Consider the following 21,360-nt stretch of genomic DNA (forward strand, 5'->3'; position numbering starts at 1 on the left):
AAATTTCTTTTCTGAAATTCAATGTTGTTCAGTTCAGCCAAGATTGAATTTTCTGTCAACTTTTACTCTTCCTTTATTTGTTTTAAACCTTCATGAGTTTCATTCTTCAGTTGAACGCAAAGAAAGATATTTTGGAGAGTTTTGGAAAGTGGCAGTCATTGACTTCAATAGTATTTTGTTGTCCCTACAGTGTCAATGGCTGCAGGTTTACAACATTCTTTAGTATATCTTCTTTTGTGTTCAAATGAAGAAAGAAATTCATAACAGTTGAGTATTACTTGAGCGTGAACCTGCTATTCGGCATTTATTAAATGTCTAATAGAGATCTGAACACAGAAGTCTTGGCTAAAACAAGGTTAAATTTGGGCTATATCTAATATTTCAATCAATGGGGTATATGCCGAAGCATGCTAATAGGATTTTTAATTTGCCAGTAACCTGGGTTAAGCGCTTCCGGCGAATTGTATGCCAATGCAAAAATCGGCGGGTTTAAGGTCTGTTTTCTTTAAAAATCAGCGATCTCCACTAGCTGAGTGATATCTGATTTAAAGTGGGTCTCAGATTGTACAAGAAGCACCGCATTAAATTACATTTATAATATGAGCATTTATTTTACCCCAGTATATTCAATGGAGCTTCTGCGCTAGCCTGCCGATTCTGATGGACGCATGCGAGTAAACGACTTTTTGTCTCGTTTTACGCTTGAGCAACTAAATTAATGCCAAAGTTTATTTAACTGAATGTATTTTAATGACATTACAACATCGATGCTGTAAAAGGAACTGTATAAAATGGAAAAAAGTTCACAATAACAGGTCACCGGAAGTTTATCAGTATGGGAAAAACACTAGTTCAGCATATATCCTATCGTCCACTATTAGACAAACTACACATGAAGTCATTCATTCCTGTATATTTGATGATTAGTCTAGTTTTGGGCTGCAGATTTTCACTAGCAACTCAAATTCAGCCTTGTTTTAGTCAAGATGATGTTGAGGAAAACTAATTTATTTTTTTGTCACTTTGGTCTCTTCATTATACATTTGTACTGATTAAGGTGATATATTACCCAATCTTCATTTTTTGCAGAAGTAGATGAAGCTGATAGAAATGCAAAGGCCTGAATGTCTCAAATTAAAAATTAAAGCTCCTGTAAGCAGACATGGGTTAAAACTGAACACAGAATGTTTGCAGTTGAGAAGTCTTATGCTTTTAATGTTGTGGAGAAGAATTCGTAGAAAAAGAGGAAGTATGTTTGGGTGCAGATGCCGGAGGACTGGAGAATGATTGACAAGTGATGAATTCCACTAAACTCCACCTGTTTAATCAGCTGTGTATAAAAGCTGGAGTTAGGAAATGTCCATGTAGTTGTGCACCTCCTGAATGTAATTCTTGCATTGCATTTAGGATACCAGAATTCGTTTCATCGAATAATTCATTTGTATCCAATAAATGACAAACACTTTTGACATTGAAAAAAACCCTCTCCTGACCTTTTTTTATTGGACAACCATGGAATTGGTTAAATATTCCAACAATGACTATTAGATGTCTATTAGACGTCTTTTAAACACAACAATGCTTGCTTGGGAGTAAATGATGAGGAAAATTTCATTTGAACTGTCCCTTTAAGTCAACATTAGGGCTGCACAATAAATCATTTCAGCATCGATATTGCAATGTGTGTGTGTCCGCAATAGTCACATCACAGGATGTCCAATAATGAGGGATTATAGTTGATAAACTCAACACTTGAGATTTACAGGAGAGTCATAGCAAAGTTTAACCATAAGAGTTATCATTTACATTTATTTTAAAAGCATTTAAAAAGATTTTAAAGCACTGGGCATTAAAAAATAATTAAATTTGTATCTTTATTGAGTAATTGTTTGACTGAGCGTGGTTTATTTATAAACTAATTTCGAGAGGATCACATGCTTATGCTTGAACACAGCTGGTACCGCATCAGCTCTGTATATTGCATCAAACAGATGAATAATGACACATTATAAATAACAAGAGTTTTCCACTCCAGTCATCTACGTCTTGAAAAATCCCCCCTTCCACCCCTACTCCTCCCCTTCTCTGAAAGGGCGGCATGGCAGCCCAGTGGTTAGCACTGTTGCCTCACAGCAAGAACGCCACTGGTTGAGCCCCTCACCAGGCCAATCGCCGTTTCTGTTTGGAGTTTGCATGTTCTCCCCATGCTCTTGTGGGTTTCCCCCAAGTTTCCCGGTTTCCTCCCACCGTCCAAAGGCATACGCCTTAAGTTAATTGACTACTCCAAAAATAGCATCTTAAGACAACTTTTCGCACATTCTCAGCAAGTTCATAAGCAGGGTAGTTCTCGAGACCTACCTGTGCTTAAACTACCTTCTCGCCCTTTAAATGGGAGGGAGCTCCAGGCTCGAGAATATTCTGAGCTCAGGGCTCTCTCGCAGGACAGCATTTTTTTTTATAAATTAATTTTTTATTTATTTTATATATATATATATATATATATATATATATATATATATATACATATAAATAAAAATAAATTAATTTAAAAAATCGTTTTATATATATATATATATATATATATATATATATATATATATATATATATATATATATATATATATATATATATATATATATTTCTTATATTTATAATTTATATATATATATATATATATATATATATATATATTTCTTATATTTATTATTTATATATATATATATATATATATATATATATATGTTTTTTATATTTATTTTTTTTAGGCAACAGTTCATAGAAATTGGCAACCATATATAAATGTAAAGTATGGCATACCACAAGGATCAGTTTTAGGTCCAATATTGTTTATAATTTACATTAATGATATGTGTAAGATATCACAGTTGTTTAAGTTTATTTTATTCGCAGATGATAGGAGTATTTTTTGTTCTGGGGATAATTTACCAAAACTTATATTATTTAACAAATATCATTTACTGTCATCATGGCAAAGTTATTAGAGATGTGTTATTAAAACTATTATGTGTAGAAATGTCCTGAAAAATCTTCTCTCCTTTAAACAGTAATTGGAGGGAAAAAAAATAAGCAGAGGGGGTAATAATTCAGATATATATATATATACACGCAACCCAATGTGCAAACTACTAAATATATTAGTTGCATTACTGTGTGTTTACCACTACTGAATCAAAAACATTTACAGATAATACAAAATAGCAAGCTCAAGAAAACTAAATTGGTGTCAGGTTCTTAGCTACGAGGCAAATACCTGAAAAGATCATGTGATTTTTATCTTTTTCTTCCAGCTTGATGGACCAATTCATTTCACTGCACAATGTAAAATCCCTTTTTTTTCATTTACAGGGTCTACAAGCCCTCGGGGAGAAGATTTGCAAGCAATTCTTAGCTGAAGATCTCCAGATAAAGCAGGTCAACTTTACGACTCTTGAGCCCTGGAAAAAAATAAACCCTCACATACTGAATTCCAAACGGAGATAGGAAATAGGGATGCTTTGGGCAGTTTTGGATGCGATCATAAAAAACAGCTAACACACTGTAAAGCCCAACAGTCAACATTAACCAATGAAATGAGTGTAGTTAACTCAACATTGATGGAAAGTTAATTCTACTCAAATTCAAGAGTTTTGAACTCCTTAATTAAGTTCCTCAATACTTCAACTTAAATAGAGCAAGTTCACAGTACTCCTATAGATTAGATTTTTTTAACTCGAATGGTTTGTTGCAATCGGTTTCCTCAAACAGTTTGAGTTGCCTTATTGGGTTTTACAGTACTCAGCTGGTTTGAGTTCTCTTCATTTATTGGGTTTTACTCTGCTCAAATTGCTTCGTTTACTCAAATGGGTTAAGTTCACAGTACTCATTAGGATTAGCTTTTGAACTTGGTTTGTAGCAATCGGTTTCCTCAAACGGCTTGAGTTACCTTAACTTTTGGGGTTTTCATGTGCAGGAGCTCTCACTGAGGATTGTGGGATATCTTGGAGAGGACGCAGACAAAGATAGCACACCGGTTACCACACCTAAAGAGGTTAAAGGTCAGTTAAGAGGCATCTGCTCCCAGCCCCCAGAAGTGCTGCTAAATCCAGTCCAGCGCAATTGTTTTAACATCATAAAGATCCCGGAGTGTAAAGCAAGGGTGTCAAACTGTTTTTCCACTGAGAGTCACAGCAGCGTTATGGCTACCCTCATAGGGACGGTAATAACTGTAACTTTCACTTTATATTGTTAAATAATTTTCTCTTTGTCATAAACGTAAAATACAGTGAGTCATAATTCAGAGTGGGGCGAGGCAGTGGCGCAGTAGGTAGTGCTGTCGCCTCACAGCAAGAAGCTCGCTGGGTCGCTGGTTCGAACCTCAGCTCAGTTGGCGTATCTGTGTGGAGTTTGCATGTTCTCCCTGCCTTTGCGTGGGTTTCCTCCGGGTGCTCTGGTTTCCCCAACAGTCCAAAGACATGTGGTACAGGTGAATTGGGTAGGCTAAATTGTCCGTAGTGTATGAGTGTGTGTGTTTGGATGTTTCCCAGAGATCGGTTGCGGCTGGAAGGGCATCCGCTGCGTAAAAACTAGCTGAATAAGTTGGCGGTTCATTCCGCTGTGGCGACCCCAGATTAATAAAGGGAATAAGCCGACAAGAAAATGATGACTATATATATATATATATATATATATAAATATATAAATATATAAATATATATATATATATATATATATATATATATATATATATATATATATATATTGTATATATATATATTGTATATATACACACATTTTTTTACCTTATAAGGAGCTGAGCCCCAATAAAATGAAAATCCTAAAGTCGGCCCTGGTTCAATATAGTATCTAGTTCAGTAGTATCAATCTAGTTCAATAGTTTCCGCTTAACGATGCATAGAAACCTCGATTGAAGCGAACACTGCGCAATTGCGTTAAACGAGTCACACATCCGGCATCATTCACACCCCCAAGATTGGATTGACTTATTCGTAATCTACTCACATAAGCTTTTGTGGGCCACATAAAATTATATTGCGGGCCAGATTTTGGTTTTGACACATCTGGTGTAAAGCCTCTGGATCTTTCCTTGTCCAACTTGGCTTGTTTTAAGCCCCTGACCCTACTGAACTCCGATCACAGCACCGTCTAGACTATACACATTTAATGCAGCGGGGGAAGAGGTGGGGGAGCTGCTCCATATGATTCCATGTCACCGCACAAGACCCAAGTGGGATTGTTATCACTTTCTCTCATGAGCAGGTCAACTAGACACTTCAGAGCTCCGGACGGACTGATGGAATCAGGAGTAAACAAAAGAAAGCAATTAGCTCTCATGCTTTTCCTGTTTGGTGCAATACAATGAGTGCATTTGATGAGATGATAACAGTTTCTGGCCGTGCTTGTCATGCACACATGAGGATAAGCTTATTGGGTCTGCGTCTTCCTTTCCATTGGTGAGATGATAAAGCCAATTGGGAATGAAAAGAAAAACATACTGGGTGAGTCCTATTCATTCATTTTCCATCTGCTTAGTCCCTTTTTTATCAGGGGACGCCACAGCGAAATGAACCGCCAACTATTCCAGCTTATGTTTTACGCATCGGAAGCCTTTCCAGCCACAACCCAGTATTGGGAAACACCCATACACTCTCACATTCAGGCCAATTTTGTTTACCCAATTCCCCTATAGCACATGTCTTTGGACTGTTTGGGAAACTGGAGCCCCCTAAGGAAACCCATGCCAACATGGGAAGAACATGCAAACTCCACACACACGCATGCCAACTGGCTCAGATGGGGCTCGAACCAGCGACCTTCTTGCTGTGAGGCAACAGTGCTAACCACTGCGTCACTGTGCTGCCTAGGTAAGTCCCAAATTGCAAATTTACACACTATTCTACGCCATTATGTAGTATACATAGTGTCATGCATTTACATTGAACATTTTAACAAGAATTTTAAGTGAAGTTTGTTTATAAACTAATTTCGAGAGGAGCACGTGCAAATGATTGATAGCACCTGGTCCACATTAGCTAACACTGATTTACCAATCAGACGACTCCTTAACCGCTATAAATAACCAGAGTATCTTAATTCAGCCATCTTCGTCTTGAAGAATCCCCCCTTCCACCCCTACTCCTCCCATGTCCTTGTCAGGGCAGCATGGAGGCCTAGTGGTTAGCACCACGGCTGCACAGCAAGAATGTCACCGGCTCGGACACTTCCAGGCCACGTTGGCATTGTTGTGCGGAGTTTGCATGTTCTCCTCATGTTTGCGCGGGTTTTCTCTCCGGTTTCCTCCCACAGACCAAAAACATGTAACATAAGTAAACTGACAAATCTAAATTGACAGCATAGACACTTCATAGCATTAATCTACTTCCAACATTATCAAGCAGGGGAGTTCTCGAGACCTACCTGAACTCGGACTCCCCTCTCGCCCTGCAACGGGAGGGAGCCCTGGGCTCGAGGACCTCACGAGTTCAGGGCTCTCTCCTGGGACAGCATGCCAAACAAGCACCATAATCACTCATCAGCCAAGGGCGAACTCTTGAAATACTTTTTAACACTTTGATTACCCGGATGATGCAATTCAATCAATATGCAGGAATGTGTAATGTTAAACACTTTATAGTCGCAGCTTTGCCCGCACAGCGGAAGGGGATCTCTGTGCAGAGATTGGATTACTTTATTTATTTTGGATTGTGCAAGCGAAATTCTCCTACATAAGTGATCATAGCTCGTCCTGATGTTTAACATGGTTGTACTCGCCATGACAGGTACTGTTTGGTCAGTTGGTCATTTATTTTACTACTTTTGACAACCATTAGAGTCGAAATGATATCAAAATGTACTCTCATTATGCGAATATGCTTGTAATAAATGATTTATCGGTCACACTTCACAATAAGGTTCATTAATTAATGTTAAGTAATGCATTTACTAACATGATCAAACAATGAACAATACATTTACTACAATATTTATTCATGTTAGTTAACGTTAGTTATTGAAAATACAGTTGTTCATTGTTAGTTCATGTTAACTCACGGTGCATTAACTAATGTTAACAAGCATGGACTTGAATGTTAATAATGCATTAGTAAATGTTCAATTATGATTAATAAATGCTGCACATGTGTTGTTCATGATTAGTTCATGTTAGTAAATGCATTAACTAATGAACCTTATTGTAAAGTGTTACCGATTTATCAGTGCACTTCTTTTGTGCTCAGGATCCTACACTGTAAAAAATAAATCTGTAAAATTTAGGGTAAAAAAACGGCTGCTGTGGTTGCCAGTAATTTACCGTTAAAAACACGGTTCAAACCGTAAAAGTAATTCTTCATTTTTACGGTAAATTACCGTATTTTATTAATTTATAGAGGTAATATGTCTGTATTTTGAATGATCAACATCTACACATCTGTTACACAGTTAGACACGGTAGCACACCCACATGAAGAAGGTGGTGATGAAGTTACAAAATGAGCCAATGCTCATCACAATTAACTTTTCCCACAAGCAGAAAAGAGTATCAGCATAGAGAAGGTGCTCAGTGTCATTCACACAGCTACTATACACCAGTATGGTAACACACATTAAATTAAAGTCATGAAATAAACATTGTTTATTAAGTCATGAAATAAACATTGTTTATCTAATTAACATTAGATGTAACATAAATCTCTATTGTACATAACTGATGGGTAAACAACTAAAAGGATCCATATTAATGTCAACCAAATGCATAAAAAGTGATGTGCCATGCAGGGAACTCTCAGAAAGTCAATTTACGGTTATTCGTCGTATATATTAAGGAAACATACCGTTAACCAGGTTACGGATTTGTACTGTAACATTTTTACAGTTTTTTACCGTTTTTTACACGGCCATTTTTTACAGTGTATGTCTGCCATAACCTTCTCTTCCCCTCGAAATGATGTTTCTTCCCTTCAGGTCACATGGAATGCCTTTAGGGCAGAGTTATCAGTCATTTAGGGGCGGGGCTGTCAGCTCATTTCTGCTTTGCCTTTTTCATTCGTCAATCCTCCTCCATTTCGTGATATTACATCAATCCAATTGGTTCCCAAAGGACACAATCATACACCGCCAGGCCCGGATTGGCTAATCGGGAGGACCAGGAGAATTCCTGGTGGGCCGGTCCATTTTTTGGCTGCGAGGGCCGGTGTCCCTCGCTGGTTGCACTCTCAGCAGTCGCTGTTTTTTCATTTATTTGACCATAGCCTCACTATTTTAATTCATTATTTTGACGCAGCTTCGCTCTTTTTATTTATTTTCTCTCAAAAATAAATTTGATTTGTTTTTAGTATTTAATAAAAAAATAAATGCAAAAAAATTATATTTAATATTTAAATTTTATTTATTTTCAACCCCAAACAGCGGCACTTCAGTGAATATAAGAATACGGACTGGATATCTATAAAGAACTTTGCACAGAATATATATTCAGATATTGCAGGAAAGGACATTGTGATGTTTTAAAGAATAGTGTTGAAGATTTAGCTACGCTTTAATGTTCCCATATTTATGAAAAACATTTCAAGTTCTAAAGCAGCTGTTTCCTTGAAAAAGACGTGATCGTGTCATTAGAAACTGAATTGGAAATGACGCTATTTTAATATAGTCAGTCTTGAACTGAGGTGGGCCGGTCTAAGGGCTCCAGGGCTGAAAAGGAGTCCCACTCCAGCCCTGTGCACCGCCCAACATTTTCTTTACAATTTCAGGACGGTTTCAAGTGGATGTACGTCACAATCAAGAATAAAAACATCTGTTTCATGGAGACTCTAAATGTAAACGGGGAAACAATTTGAATTTTTTAAATTTTTGTTAATTTTGTTAATCAAGGCTTGCCACAGCAGAACGAACCGCCAACTTATCCAGCATATGTTTTACGCAGCTGCTGCCCTATTCACCCAATTCACCCAATTCACCTATAGCACATGTCTTTGGACTTGTTGGGGAAACCGGAGCATCCGGAATGCCACACAGAAATGCCAACTGACCCAGCCGAGGCTTAAACCAGCAACCGTCTCGCTGTGAGGCGATCGTGCAACCCATTGCACCACTGTGACGCCCAATTTGAATTTTCGTTTAGTAAAAAAAGCACTAAACTTGTACACTAAATGGTGAACAAGTGCATAGTATGTCATTTGTGATGGTTCTCGAATTTTAGCTCACACTAAAAATTAAAGCTGGCCACACTTCTAGAAGCTGAAAAAGAACAATGCCACAACAAAATGTTGCTGGTTTCTAGCTAGCTTTGTTGAGAGGGTCCAAGAAAGCTTGTTTTCCATTGGACTGGCATGTACTTTCTGCTATTAGAAGAATATAAACCCAAGACAAAGAGCTCAGTCTCTCTGGGGATGCAAACATCAAGCGTTTTGGAAGCACTGGAGCCCATCTTTGGAGTCCAGCAGAGCTGACTTCGCCTTGGAGACATGTTGAGCGAATGAACAGAAATCCTGGCCAAGTCTACAAGACTTCTGAAAACATCTTTGTACTCGGCGGCGCTCGTCAGGGTTGGCATCGATAGACGAGAACCACATAATCATATTCTTACCCCGAAGACCATTGCTTTTACAACAGTCTCCCAGACTTTACCTTCGTTTAAGGGGCCCCCAAACGCAACGTGATCAAACTCGCAACTCCAAATCTGACAGGCAAATTATGCTCAGCAAGCAGAGAGCAAGTAAGCTCCAAATCGCCCACTGCTGCTTTCTTAAACCGTCTGACCCTGGATAACTTGGCTTGATTGGCCGGCAGGAGATCAAATGTGCGTTTTCGTGCAACATCATTATAATCAGCATTCTTAAGGGAGTGTGTTGGTATGTTAAATAGGATTACAAATGGTGCTTGGTGGTGATTAGACCTTTCGTTAAGACTCAACAGCTTCAGTAGACCCCTATGAAAATCTGAAACATGGAAATATATGGCACACAAGCCATATATATATATATATATATATATATATATATATATATATATATATATATATATATAATAGGTGGGCATAGATTAATTTTTTTAATCTAGATTAATTTTACTGTAATCTTGGAATTAATCTAGATTCATCTAGATTAAAATGGCTCATTTGAATTCTGCCGAAGGCATTCAGAATATGTGTGCTACCCAAATAATGACTAAAAGTAAGTCTTTGAGAACGAGTTTCTCAAGCCAGGTGGCGCATTAGACCAGGGGCTTATCTCCTGTTTCCAAAATGCAACACAAACTGCTTGAGAAACTGTTCTACTCTGATAATTGGTGATGAAAATTTAAGATTTAAGGTTTAATAAGATGTGCTTGTGTTTACTAGCTGTTTATACAGTTAAACATGAATGTTGAACTGTAGGCCTACATAAGCTCGAAACAGAGATTTTAGATTACCTTAATTCGACTAAAATCATCACTGAACTAAACAGAAATGGAATTAAGACATGTGGAGTTTGCAGATATTAGTGGCATTATTGAAGTAAACACAGCAATCAAACTATTACAGTCATGTAGGACTTTTCACCATATTTTCCAACAAGACCCACACACACACATGGCTGTCAGTAAAGGACCGCGCACACAAACACACATCACGAAATGCGGAAGTTTTTTCTTTCCATTCGGCATACATTATTAAATTCCGTGACACTCTCTCCAGTCCTTAAGCCTCATTTGTGTCTTATACACCAGTTTGTCACGAGGGCATGAATGAAATGTTCATGAGTGAAAGTGAAACTGCCGAACTGCATTTAAAGTCACCCAAAATTACGTAAAACTCTTACATGAAAGCACATAAACACCTTATAATAATAATAATTCCTTACATTTATATAGCGCTTTTCAGGGCACTCAAAGCGCTTTACACAATGGAGGTGGGGGGGGGGGGGGATCTCCTCATCCACCACCGTGGATGACGCGACGGCAGCCATTTTGCACCAGACCGCACACCACACACCAGCTGATTGGTGGAGAGGAGACAGTGATGAAGCCAATTGAATATGAGGATGGTTAGGAGGCCATGATGGACAGAGGCCAGTGGGCAGATTTGGCAAGGATGCCGGGGTAAACCCCTACTCTTTTCGAAGGACATCCTGGTATTTTTAACGACAACAGAGAGTCGGGACCTCGGTTTAACGTCTCATCCGAAAGACAGAAAAATTAATTGTATTATTGTCTATTAAGGCAATTGACTAGATTACAGATGTCCATGTAAGCATGTCAGGAGTGTCTTCGAAGTAAGTGAAAGATCCAGAAGGGCAATTTTTTTTTGTCAGACGCCTCACCGGTTTGACTTTCATTCAGCGTCATTCATTTTAAAAAGCACTCGCTTTATTTTATTTGTATATGTTTTACTCGAACGCATAAACTCTACAGGTGCCTGATAGTTAGATGTGGAGCTAACATTAATCAGATTCACTCTAGTGAACTGCATCCATGTCAGCACGTCACGTTTGATGTGGTAATTTCACAGTAGGAATACACACAGATTCGAAGACTTGTTCTCGCCACCTACAGTGCAATATATTAGATATAAATGTATATGGCCATATATGAACACACGTATTCAATTGATCTTTATTTCTATAGCGCTTTTACAATTGTGTCAAAGCAGCCTAACATAGAAGTTCTAGTGAATTGAAACTGTGTCCGTCCAGTTTTCAGAGTTATAGTTGAAGAGTGCGGTTTATTTTTCACTACTGAAAGTCCATACACTGAAGAGCAAATCCATCCATGTGCAGCTCCGAAAGTCCAAGCAAGCCGGTGCTAAGGAACGAACTTCACCATTTGACGAAAGTGAAGGTAAAAAAACCTTGAGTGAAACCAGGCTCAGTTGGGGATGACCCAAGTTGGCCAAGACACTCATATTTGTAATTCCAATGATTGAAAAAGCAATCTTTTTTGCAATATTTCTAAATATATGTTGCATCTATGACTTAGATATGTGACAACTAAATATGAACTTGTATGTCATAAATATAGCTAGCATATTTTGTCATATATCAGATTTCTCGATGTTGGAAAAGTCTTCAACTGTGAAAACTGGACTGACTCAGTTTCAGTTCACTAGAACTTCATCTTCGTTTAGCTTCTTTGACACAATCTACATTGTAAACGCGCTATAGAAATGAATTGAATCGAAAAGGAGTGTTTAAGTTCACAATCTTGCTTTGACAAAGGGAATTGTTGGGGTGGAACAATTTACTGCAAGTTCCTACATCCCTTTGGGATAGTTTGTCTTCAGCGTGGCTTTACAAAAGTGGCACATTTCTCAATTGACGTGGTGCCACATTGTTCTGCTTCACTGACCAAATCAGATACGAACTCCCTCTTAGAGTCTTTTTTTGGGCGCAACTTCCACTAGATTTACTTCTGGTACCAATGTACCCCTACAGAATAGCCCTATTGTTTGTAAAACTCGGTCTCAAGTGGATCAGTGACCGCAGTGCTAATCTGACTGTCTGTTTGACCTAGCTAGATTTGACTGAAAAAACACCTTCCTGATTAAATAAGGGTCCGAGAGACATGTCTCTGCTGTGAAAAGCTCTTTCTCACCTCCAGCTTGAAAACAAATGTCCCTTGTTTGGAGCCCCCCTCCAAGTAATCAGAATACCTCATTTCCTGTTGCAGTTTGCCGGGGAGTTATAAGCAAGCACAGATGAGATGATTGGAAGAACCATTTCGAACATTTTGAGGGACACAAAACAGCTATTGTTTTCCCCCTAAAATGAGGGAGTTGAGGCTTCGTGGAGACTCGCTGGAGGGCTTGGAAAACTATCTATAACACATTTACTCAAAATATTTAAGCGAACGTTTCAACAGAAACGTGAGAGCTGAAACACCACGCATTCTTTAAGAGATATATAGAGGTAAAATTTATGATAACCAAACAGTCTTGTCTTTCAGCAGCTTAAGCTATCTAGGAAATGACCGTCCTGTTGTCAAGACCAACATACCGAGGCATTTGAGTACTTAAAATTCCTTCACAGCAGATTCACAACACTTCCGCAGCTGGCTCCATCACATATGCTGCTTTTTAAAGGGCCAATGGCGCTGTTCGAAACCAGTTTGGCTCAATCCCAAACAGCACAGCAGGTTGCAAAGTAAATCCACTGCAAGGAAATAAAGGCACTGTCTTACGGAACTGAAGCTAGCTTTGAATTGGATATACGACGATATTCAATTATTCAATATAACGTGATGGTGAACATTATATACTGATATCCTGGGCACTTCAAAATACTGTGAACATTTATTTATTGTTGAAACTTTAAAGAATATTCTGATTGTTGTACTGGCACTTTGGCAGTGGTTGTTCATCATGGCACCAAATGCTTGTAGTAATTTGCTTGAAGACTTAATAAGCCATTTATTTTCAAACAATGACATTTTCACGTTATTCTGGCTTAAGACTTAGAAAACTCTGTGAGGTTTTATAGGTCATTTGACCATTAATTCTGTACAGTAAGGCTCCATTACTTAACATTTAATTAGTCTGAACCAAATGTAATCAATACAACAAATGTATTCTAGTATGTATTGTATCTATTATATGTATTTAAAAAAAAAAAATTTACTTTAACCACTTAAACTCTGCTGCTATTTGGGGATTTCCGCCTGGATTTTGCCTACCCAAATGTAAAAGCTTCCCAAATCCACATACAGAGGTGTAAATGCAAAAATGAAAAAGAAACCCCTTTCAATTTTCATAAAACACTATTGAAAGTGTTTAAAATAACTGTATATGTCGTCTGTGTTATAATAAACACCTAAAAAAAACAGGCGCTTTTTGTATTTTTTTTATAAACTCAAATTTGAAAGTGTACCTTTTAGGTTTTGTGTGGTCTAGGGTGCTGTAATTAATTTTGGTGGTTCCAGCACATGTCTGTAATCATAGGAAAAAAGAAAAACGTCTCCACCATAATCTATGCAGAAGTTATTGCATTCCAACTGATGAGAGGTGCTGTACAAGGCACAGAGACCGATCCTTGTTTACATATTTCACTATTCTTTTGTTTGATCAAACATAATTCACTGTGTTTGGACCATATCAGACATATAAAAGGATTACTTGCGCACATCACCTCAAAAACAGAGGAGAATGGCCCTGAAGGGTACAGCATAGGGTGAGAGATGACAGCTGTCTGTGCTATCTGGGGCTGCTTATTGATCATGAATGTATTGTTTACATTTCTGCGCCATGGAAACACCACAATTCATTCAACAACTGTTTGGCTTATGAATATAATTCAGTAAAAAGATTGCTAGAACTGTATGAGCACCGGCAAGAGCTTTCATTCGAGCTATAACTTGTACATGTGTCATATAAAAAAATATGAAAATGAACCAATGTAAAATACCCAGCTCGGGTATCCAAAATACTGTGTATTTAAGTATAACTTTTATACAGTAGAATAAAAACCAAAGGGATGCATATGTGCATAAAATATAGATTCTACACTTTCAAACGACACCACTTACGGGGGTCTGGTGCAACGCTAGCCCTTTAAATCTGAAAGCGAATGTCGATGACGTCATGGACCCGGTACCGGGTCCGCAGAGTTTAAGTGGTTAATCAGTCTCAACTGATTTTCGTGGAAATCACCTAATAGCGCATTAAGAAAGTCATAATCATTCCATAAATGGAGTCAATAGCCCCTTTCACACATACAGATCTTTCCAGAAAATTACTGGCAATTTTACCGGCAGTGTGAACAGGCCCTTCTTGAAAATACCGGTAAATTCATTCCGGCTATTTTCCGGAAGGAAAAGTTGTAACAATATCGTTAACTTGCTGGAATGCTGCACTGTGTAAACGCAGAAGGGAAGAGCGTGTGCACGTCTAGAGCATGCTGACGTAAGACGTCTACTTTAGCCAATCTGAACACTCAGATGCATTCACGTCCGGGTGGTTTGTAAGAATAAAAGCCTGGGAATGTTTTCCCAGACACATTTAGCTACTAGATGTTAGTCAGATGACGTTTCTATGTTCCTTCTTAATGCCAATTGTGTAAATAATCATCGATAAAAAGCTTATGATAGGCTGTTGTTTGTTTACCTTCAAGCTCTGACGCGTGTGCTCGTGAAGCAGCTGGTGAGCGCCAACACACACACATATTATGAACATCTCGACATGCGAAAGTGTTTCTCTATGCTTTTATCAAAGTTGTTCACAACACTGATACATGCACAGAGGTTGTAATTTAGTCAATGTTTACAAATACAAGCGCAGCCATTTAGAGGCCATTTCTGGGTAATGATGTCAGAATTTATCGGTATTTTGGAATGGATTTGTGAACGGTCTTTTCCGGGAAAACTCTGTAATGTCCTCGCCTGTGTGAACAGCACTTTTTTAAATTTACCGGTCGTTCCGGAAATTTTATAGATATTTACCGGTATCCCTGTGTGAAATGGGCTAATAACTAATAAAATTTACTTTTGCTTTACTAACTTTGATTTGTAATGCGTTAACAAACATTTACAAATGAGAATTGGTCACATATTGTGCTTTTTTTTATCATACTTTCACAATCTAAAGGCTCGTACACACCAGGACGCTTTTTGTTTGCTTTTATCATCAGCGTTTTTCAAGACGTTTTTCCGGATTCAAACCCAAACGATTTTCACTGGCGTCGAGCAGTATGCAAAATCACTCTAGATGGCGCTACACAGCTTTAAGCTTGTGACACCTGCTTGTAACACAGAAGAAGAAGAAGACAAAGTTGACACCATAGACTGTAAAATATATGGACGTAGTATCCGTGACGTCACCCATAGGTTTCTAAAGAGCGCAAAATAAGCCACAAGTAGGCGCGGCCAACCGTCGCCATTTTGTTCGCGCGTCATCACACCCACGGCGGGATACCAAACAAGGGCAAAGAGGCGGAGAGTGAGCGGAGCTACAGACACCTGCTGACAGTTTGCATGGACCTGGTTCAGACACACTTTACTTTGGGAAAACGCTTAATACTTTATCACCTGTGACTCGTTTGTATTGTGACCACTTGTGCTTGGTTGTACACTATATCAATAAAGTGTTTAGACTTTTAAAACCACTGCTGTAATACATTGTGCCAATAAACACTGTTCTTATGACGTTTTTCAACAGGAGGAAAACGCAAATTACTTCCAAACACTTCAGATATAGTCTGTGTTAGTTAATGTAGGACTATTGATGAAATCCAGCATAACACTGTATGACAACGCTTCAGATGACTGTTCTAGAGCCTACAGCTAATCAATCCGTCAGATTCTGGAGTGCATTACAGCTCTAAATATAAATAAAAACGATAAATGATCTTAAATAAAACGAATACATGTATAGAGATGGTATATAAGTATGTAACTTTACTCACATGGGAAACGGAGGCCACGTGAATGGTTTGTGAGCACAATTAAGTGCCCTCAGCATGACATTCCATCAAATAATTGTAGGAAACAAGTCCAAAAGGCAGTTGACTGTGTAAAGCCACATAAAACAACACAGAAATACGATAAATATGCCGAGTTCAGTGGCGAATCTGCAGGATTCAGCTGAGGTGACGTGACGGCGACCAACGAGACCTAGCTGTCACTCAAGTGGCCACTCCCTTAATTATGCAAACTTAATATAACTTAATATAAAGGAAACGGATGAGTTATAAAAAAATTCACCCCCCTCACGGTTGTCATGAAGGGTATTATTAGCTGTATTAACCAAAATCTTTTTTGTACCAGGCTGTAAACACCTTTTTTTCTGCTGTAAAGTTGGCCATTCTAACAGTGGGCTCAATTAAAATTTTCTCTGTTTTGGAGCCAGGAGCGGCCAGGACTAGTGGAGTTTCGGATGAATTGCAGTTTTAGTTACTTCCGTATTGGCTTCCTGAGAGAGAGCGGGAGGTTGCCGCTTGGTTGACACCAGAGCTCACCAGAGTTCACCAGAGCAATAAGCAGCTCTACGTTCATATCGCCTCTGGGCATCTTCTTTAATGTGCGCTTGCATTGACAGTTTTGCGCTTGAGCGCCTGTAAGTGCTGTTTACTGTAACTTCAGCAGCTCCGTGCACGTGAACAAAAGTGACTACCTGATTGGTGGAAAAGGTTTTGAAGGTTATCGTAAAAAAACGAGCATTAAGTGTTTCTTTAAAAATGACGCTTTTGTGCCTGCCTTTTTGCGCGTTGGTGTGCACGATCACATTGACGCCCTTTATTTAGTCACGAGGCGGTAAACATTGACAGAAAACGCGAGCAGAAAACGTCTCGGTGTGCACAGGCTTTAACTTGTTTAAAGCCTTTATTTACTCTGAATTTGGACATACATTGAAGCAAAACTCAAAGTATTTTTTAGTTATCATTAGGGCTGCTCAATATATTGCAAAATTAACTTTATTGTGATGATAGTATATACTATATATGTATCACAGATGTGTGATTAATTACATTTATTTAATGGCATTGGTTGTTTATCTAAATTCGACCAATCAGATGAGGCCTTAAGGCTGATTTATACTTTTGCGTCAAGTGCACGCGTATGCTCTAAAGCAGCCTGCGCGTGGTCGCAAAACCCTTGACGTGGCCGTAGCTGACGTGCACCTTTCAAATAGTGTAACTACACGTCGCAACGACACGTAGCGCAAGCTCTGGGATTGGTTGGCTTTTTAGCGCTGATGAGTGTGGGCAGGGTTGAGAGCTGTGCGACCTTAATGGATCGATTGTCTACAAGTGTCGAGTCCCATGAAGGAGCTCCAGATGTAAACTGTTGTTTTGTGTTCACCTTATGATTAAAGTCGTTGCACGTCGCCAGTTCCTGCCTCAAAATGAGCGAATTTGAGCCTTTTTTACATTAAGGTAGCATTCAGAAAAAACAAAACACCAGAAAAAAAACTCGACACAGATGATCATTAAAACTTACTGCTAGCTAGCTTTAGAAAGTGTTGTTGCAGAGCAACAGAAACGGCGGAAGAATTATAAATGCACGACAACATGCATTGCATGCGCCGCGGGTCACACCAATCACTCGACGCAGAAGTATAAACCAGGCTTTACAATCTTTAACCATGCCTCTCCAGTAGTTGCTGTTCTGCTATTGGCTGGAGCAGCTCAAACGTGAACCCGGAGCTGAAAATAAACACTGATGGGTGGAGTCGAGACGACAGGAAAATGACAACAGTCAATCAGAGTCCGAATATCTATGGAGGTTTTCCTTCATTCATAATGTTTAGCATTCTGGACACATTTTTTTAGTCCAAATTACAATTAATTAGATGTAAAAATTTATACTTCCCCTTTTTTATTATCATTAAATAAATAAATTATAAACACAGCTAATACAAATAGCAATTTTCTAGAGTAGTGTTATTAAGGGTGTCAAGATCCTCCAAATCCTTGATTCGATTACATTTTCGATTTTGAAGGCACGATTCGATTCGATTTTCGATTATGAATAATTAATTAATGACCAATTAATTATTTGTAGCCTACCGTTTAAACTACCTGACCTGGATGGTCTTTGTTTTACCCATAAACAAATCATACAGCAAATGAATAAAGGCAAGATACACACTTAGGCCCCGTTTACACTAGTGCGTTTTAGTTTTAAAATGGCGTTGTAGAATGAAAACGATCCGCGTCCACACTCGCGTTTTACCCAGCGTTTCTGAACATCCTCCGTCCACACCAAAACGCTGAAAACGCACATCACGTGACCACACACACACTCTCGGACAAGCGCTCCAGCATTTCTACCCAGATGAGAGCTCTGCTTGTCGGACTGCTCATCACGCATCTCCCGCTGGATCTAATCTCACTATATTTGCTAAACGTGATATTTCATTCATGTTGTTGTCTTTATCTAACGACATAGGCCAATTCCCTGACTTTGGTCATTGGAATCTATTAAGTTACTTGTTCACGGGTAACATGTTTTGGTTAAGCGCAAAGATAAGTTAATGATTAATCCAGGTACATTAACTGATCGCTTGCCTTTATTTCCTACAATGTATAAACTTATTGTATGTTATACTTTTATAATTGTCGATTATTAAAACTGATATTCAGCAAAAGAGAGGGTGTGTTTCGTATTTTCACTGAAATTGAAAGGAGGCAGTTGTTATCGGCTCCGTTTTGTTATAAATATCCACACAGTGAAGATGACGCTCATATATGCAGCACGGCGCCTCAACATTTCTGCTGTCTGTTAAGTTTTCTAATATTAAAAAGAAAATAGGCAGTTCCTTAAATCAAGTTTACATTTTATTGTTGAGAAAGTGAAACAACGTAGCCAAGGTGATGTGAATGAAGTTATAAAGTACACTGTTCCCTTTGAAGATTTACGTGTGTCCTCAGTATGTTTTCCATATCAAACTGAGAAGGAGGAGACTGCAGCCTTGATCAAACTTGCGAAGTCTTAACTTACAAGAAGAGGATGCGAGACTGAACTGTGTGTGGGCTACTTAATATTGAGGAAAAGCCCCAATCAGATAGGCGAACGTTTGCAGCCCCGCCTCCGTTTTCAGATGTCTCCGTCTTTCCCCATCCACACTGAGACGGAGCAGCAGCGTTTCAGAATGAAAACGGCCTCTCCAGCGTTTTCGAAACGCTCCGTTTTCGGCGCTCGAGAACTCCGGCGTAGTGTGGACGGATGGCGTAACCGTAGCAAAACTTATGCGTTTTCAAACTAAAACGCATTAGTGTAAACAGGGCCTTAATTACCACCTGTCAATCACTTTTTCTGCGGGACTCGTGAATAGGCCGTGATCTGTGTCGTTATAATGGCGTCGGTAAAAAAGACGCACAACCAACAGGAACCAGCCAACAGTATCTGAGGTGTTCGCAAAAATGGGAAAGTACAAGTGAGTGAAAGATTGAAGCAGTCCTCTGACTGCCTGGACTTGCTGTCTCGAGCGCAAGGCTGTATGTGCGTCTGTGTCTGTGTGGTCACGTGATGTGCATTTTTAGAGGTAGAGCGGAAGGAGGGCTGCTCAGAAATGCTACACGCCACTGTGGATGTCAAATCGTTGTCGTTCTAACTTCTAAAATGCCATTTAAAAACAAAGACAGTGTAAACAGGGCCTGAGTGTTTACTTTTTGCGAGCGGATTTGCAACAGGGGCGGGCGGAGGATCACGATGCCGGTGTTGTCTATCGGACGAACCGTACGTAATACGTACATAGCAGAGCTTGCAAAACTGTGCTTTTTTTGTCGACAACACGAACGTTGTCAACATAACTCACTGGAAATCCAAAATGCTTACACACCGGCGACTTCATTGAAAGAGGAGAGGGTTTAAGCTCTGTCGACGGGTCTCCTGCTTCTGCAGTTTAACAAGCACTTCAACAAGCATGTTTTTTTCCCGCTTGGCAAGCCAAGCTGACGTGACACATAGGGGCGTGGCAGCATCGACGATTCTATTTTTTGATTCGATAATCGAAATTGAGCATAAAGTTCGATCGATTTTGATTAAAAATCGAAATCGTGACACCCCTAAGTGTTATATCGATAGAAATATTGCAATACTCAACATCGCTATACCACTTATTTTTCCAATATCATGCAGCCCTAGTTATTATACTTGTAAAAATAATCCTTTTTGCAGCCTAAGTCAATATCCATCTCAACAAAAGAAATTGATACAGACAGAAGCCTACTTTTAAATATGATCTCAACCAACACTTCAATGAATTTACTGCACTTCTGGTAATAAAAGAGGAGTTAAAACCCTCCGCCTCATATGGTTAAACAATTAACATGTCCACTTTGAGAATGAAACTGACAGAGAACAGGAGCGGTAGGAACGAGACTGAAAAAGCTCTTACCCCCTGAGGGACTCCTGGCCCCTTCGCCGGACCCTCTGCTGCACCTCCCCCTCAGGTTTTCCAGTGAATCGGCTGGCCTGGATGTCTCCATCTCCTTGCCCTTGCACCGAATGGACTGCGGCCCACCATAGCACCACGTTGGCCAGCTTCCACACTCCCATTGGCCCCTGCTGTGCGACTCCTGAAGCGCCGGTAAATGTGCCTCACCCTTAATAAAACTCTTCCTTTCCAGTGAGCTCTTCAGACACTATTTTGAGCTTGATCCAAGAGCACTCCAGGCTTTAAGAAAAAAATAGTACAAAATGACCTACTGATCCTGATTACCATTGCTTTTCCATTCTCAACAGCTTAGCCTATTAAGCGCATGGGTTGTTGAGTCACACATGACAAAAATGAATATAGTTAGTACTGTCGTCATTAAAATGCTATAAATGGTTAAACATTTCTTGTCCTCCATGGACATCTTGTTATAAAAATGTTATTACATGTTTGAGGCAAATCTCCAAACTGTCCTATGGTGTAACTTTCTCAAGCATAT

At 39.1% G+C, this 21,360-nt stretch overlaps 1 protein-coding gene across 3 annotated transcripts in view; it reads right to left on the minus strand.

Annotated features, from left to right (window-relative positions):
• fbn2b (fibrillin 2b) overlaps positions 1–21,360 on the minus strand; it is a 130,214-nt gene that overhangs the window by 104,455 nt on the left and 4,399 nt on the right. For 2 of the 3 annotated variants that reach the window (XM_021469374.3, XM_073936704.1), the window contains exon 2: positions 20,823–21,101. In XM_021469374.3, coding sequence (XP_021325049.2) covers positions 20,823–20,983 — 161 coding nt within the window. In that variant the 5' untranslated portion in view covers positions 20,984–21,101. 3 annotated transcript variants of the gene reach the window in all.

The sequence above is a fragment of the Danio rerio genome, chromosome 22 (genome assembly GCF_049306965.1).
Source record: "Danio rerio strain Tuebingen ecotype United States chromosome 22, GRCz12tu, whole genome shotgun sequence".
Lineage (NCBI taxonomy): Eukaryota > Metazoa > Chordata > Actinopteri > Cypriniformes > Danionidae > Danio > Danio rerio.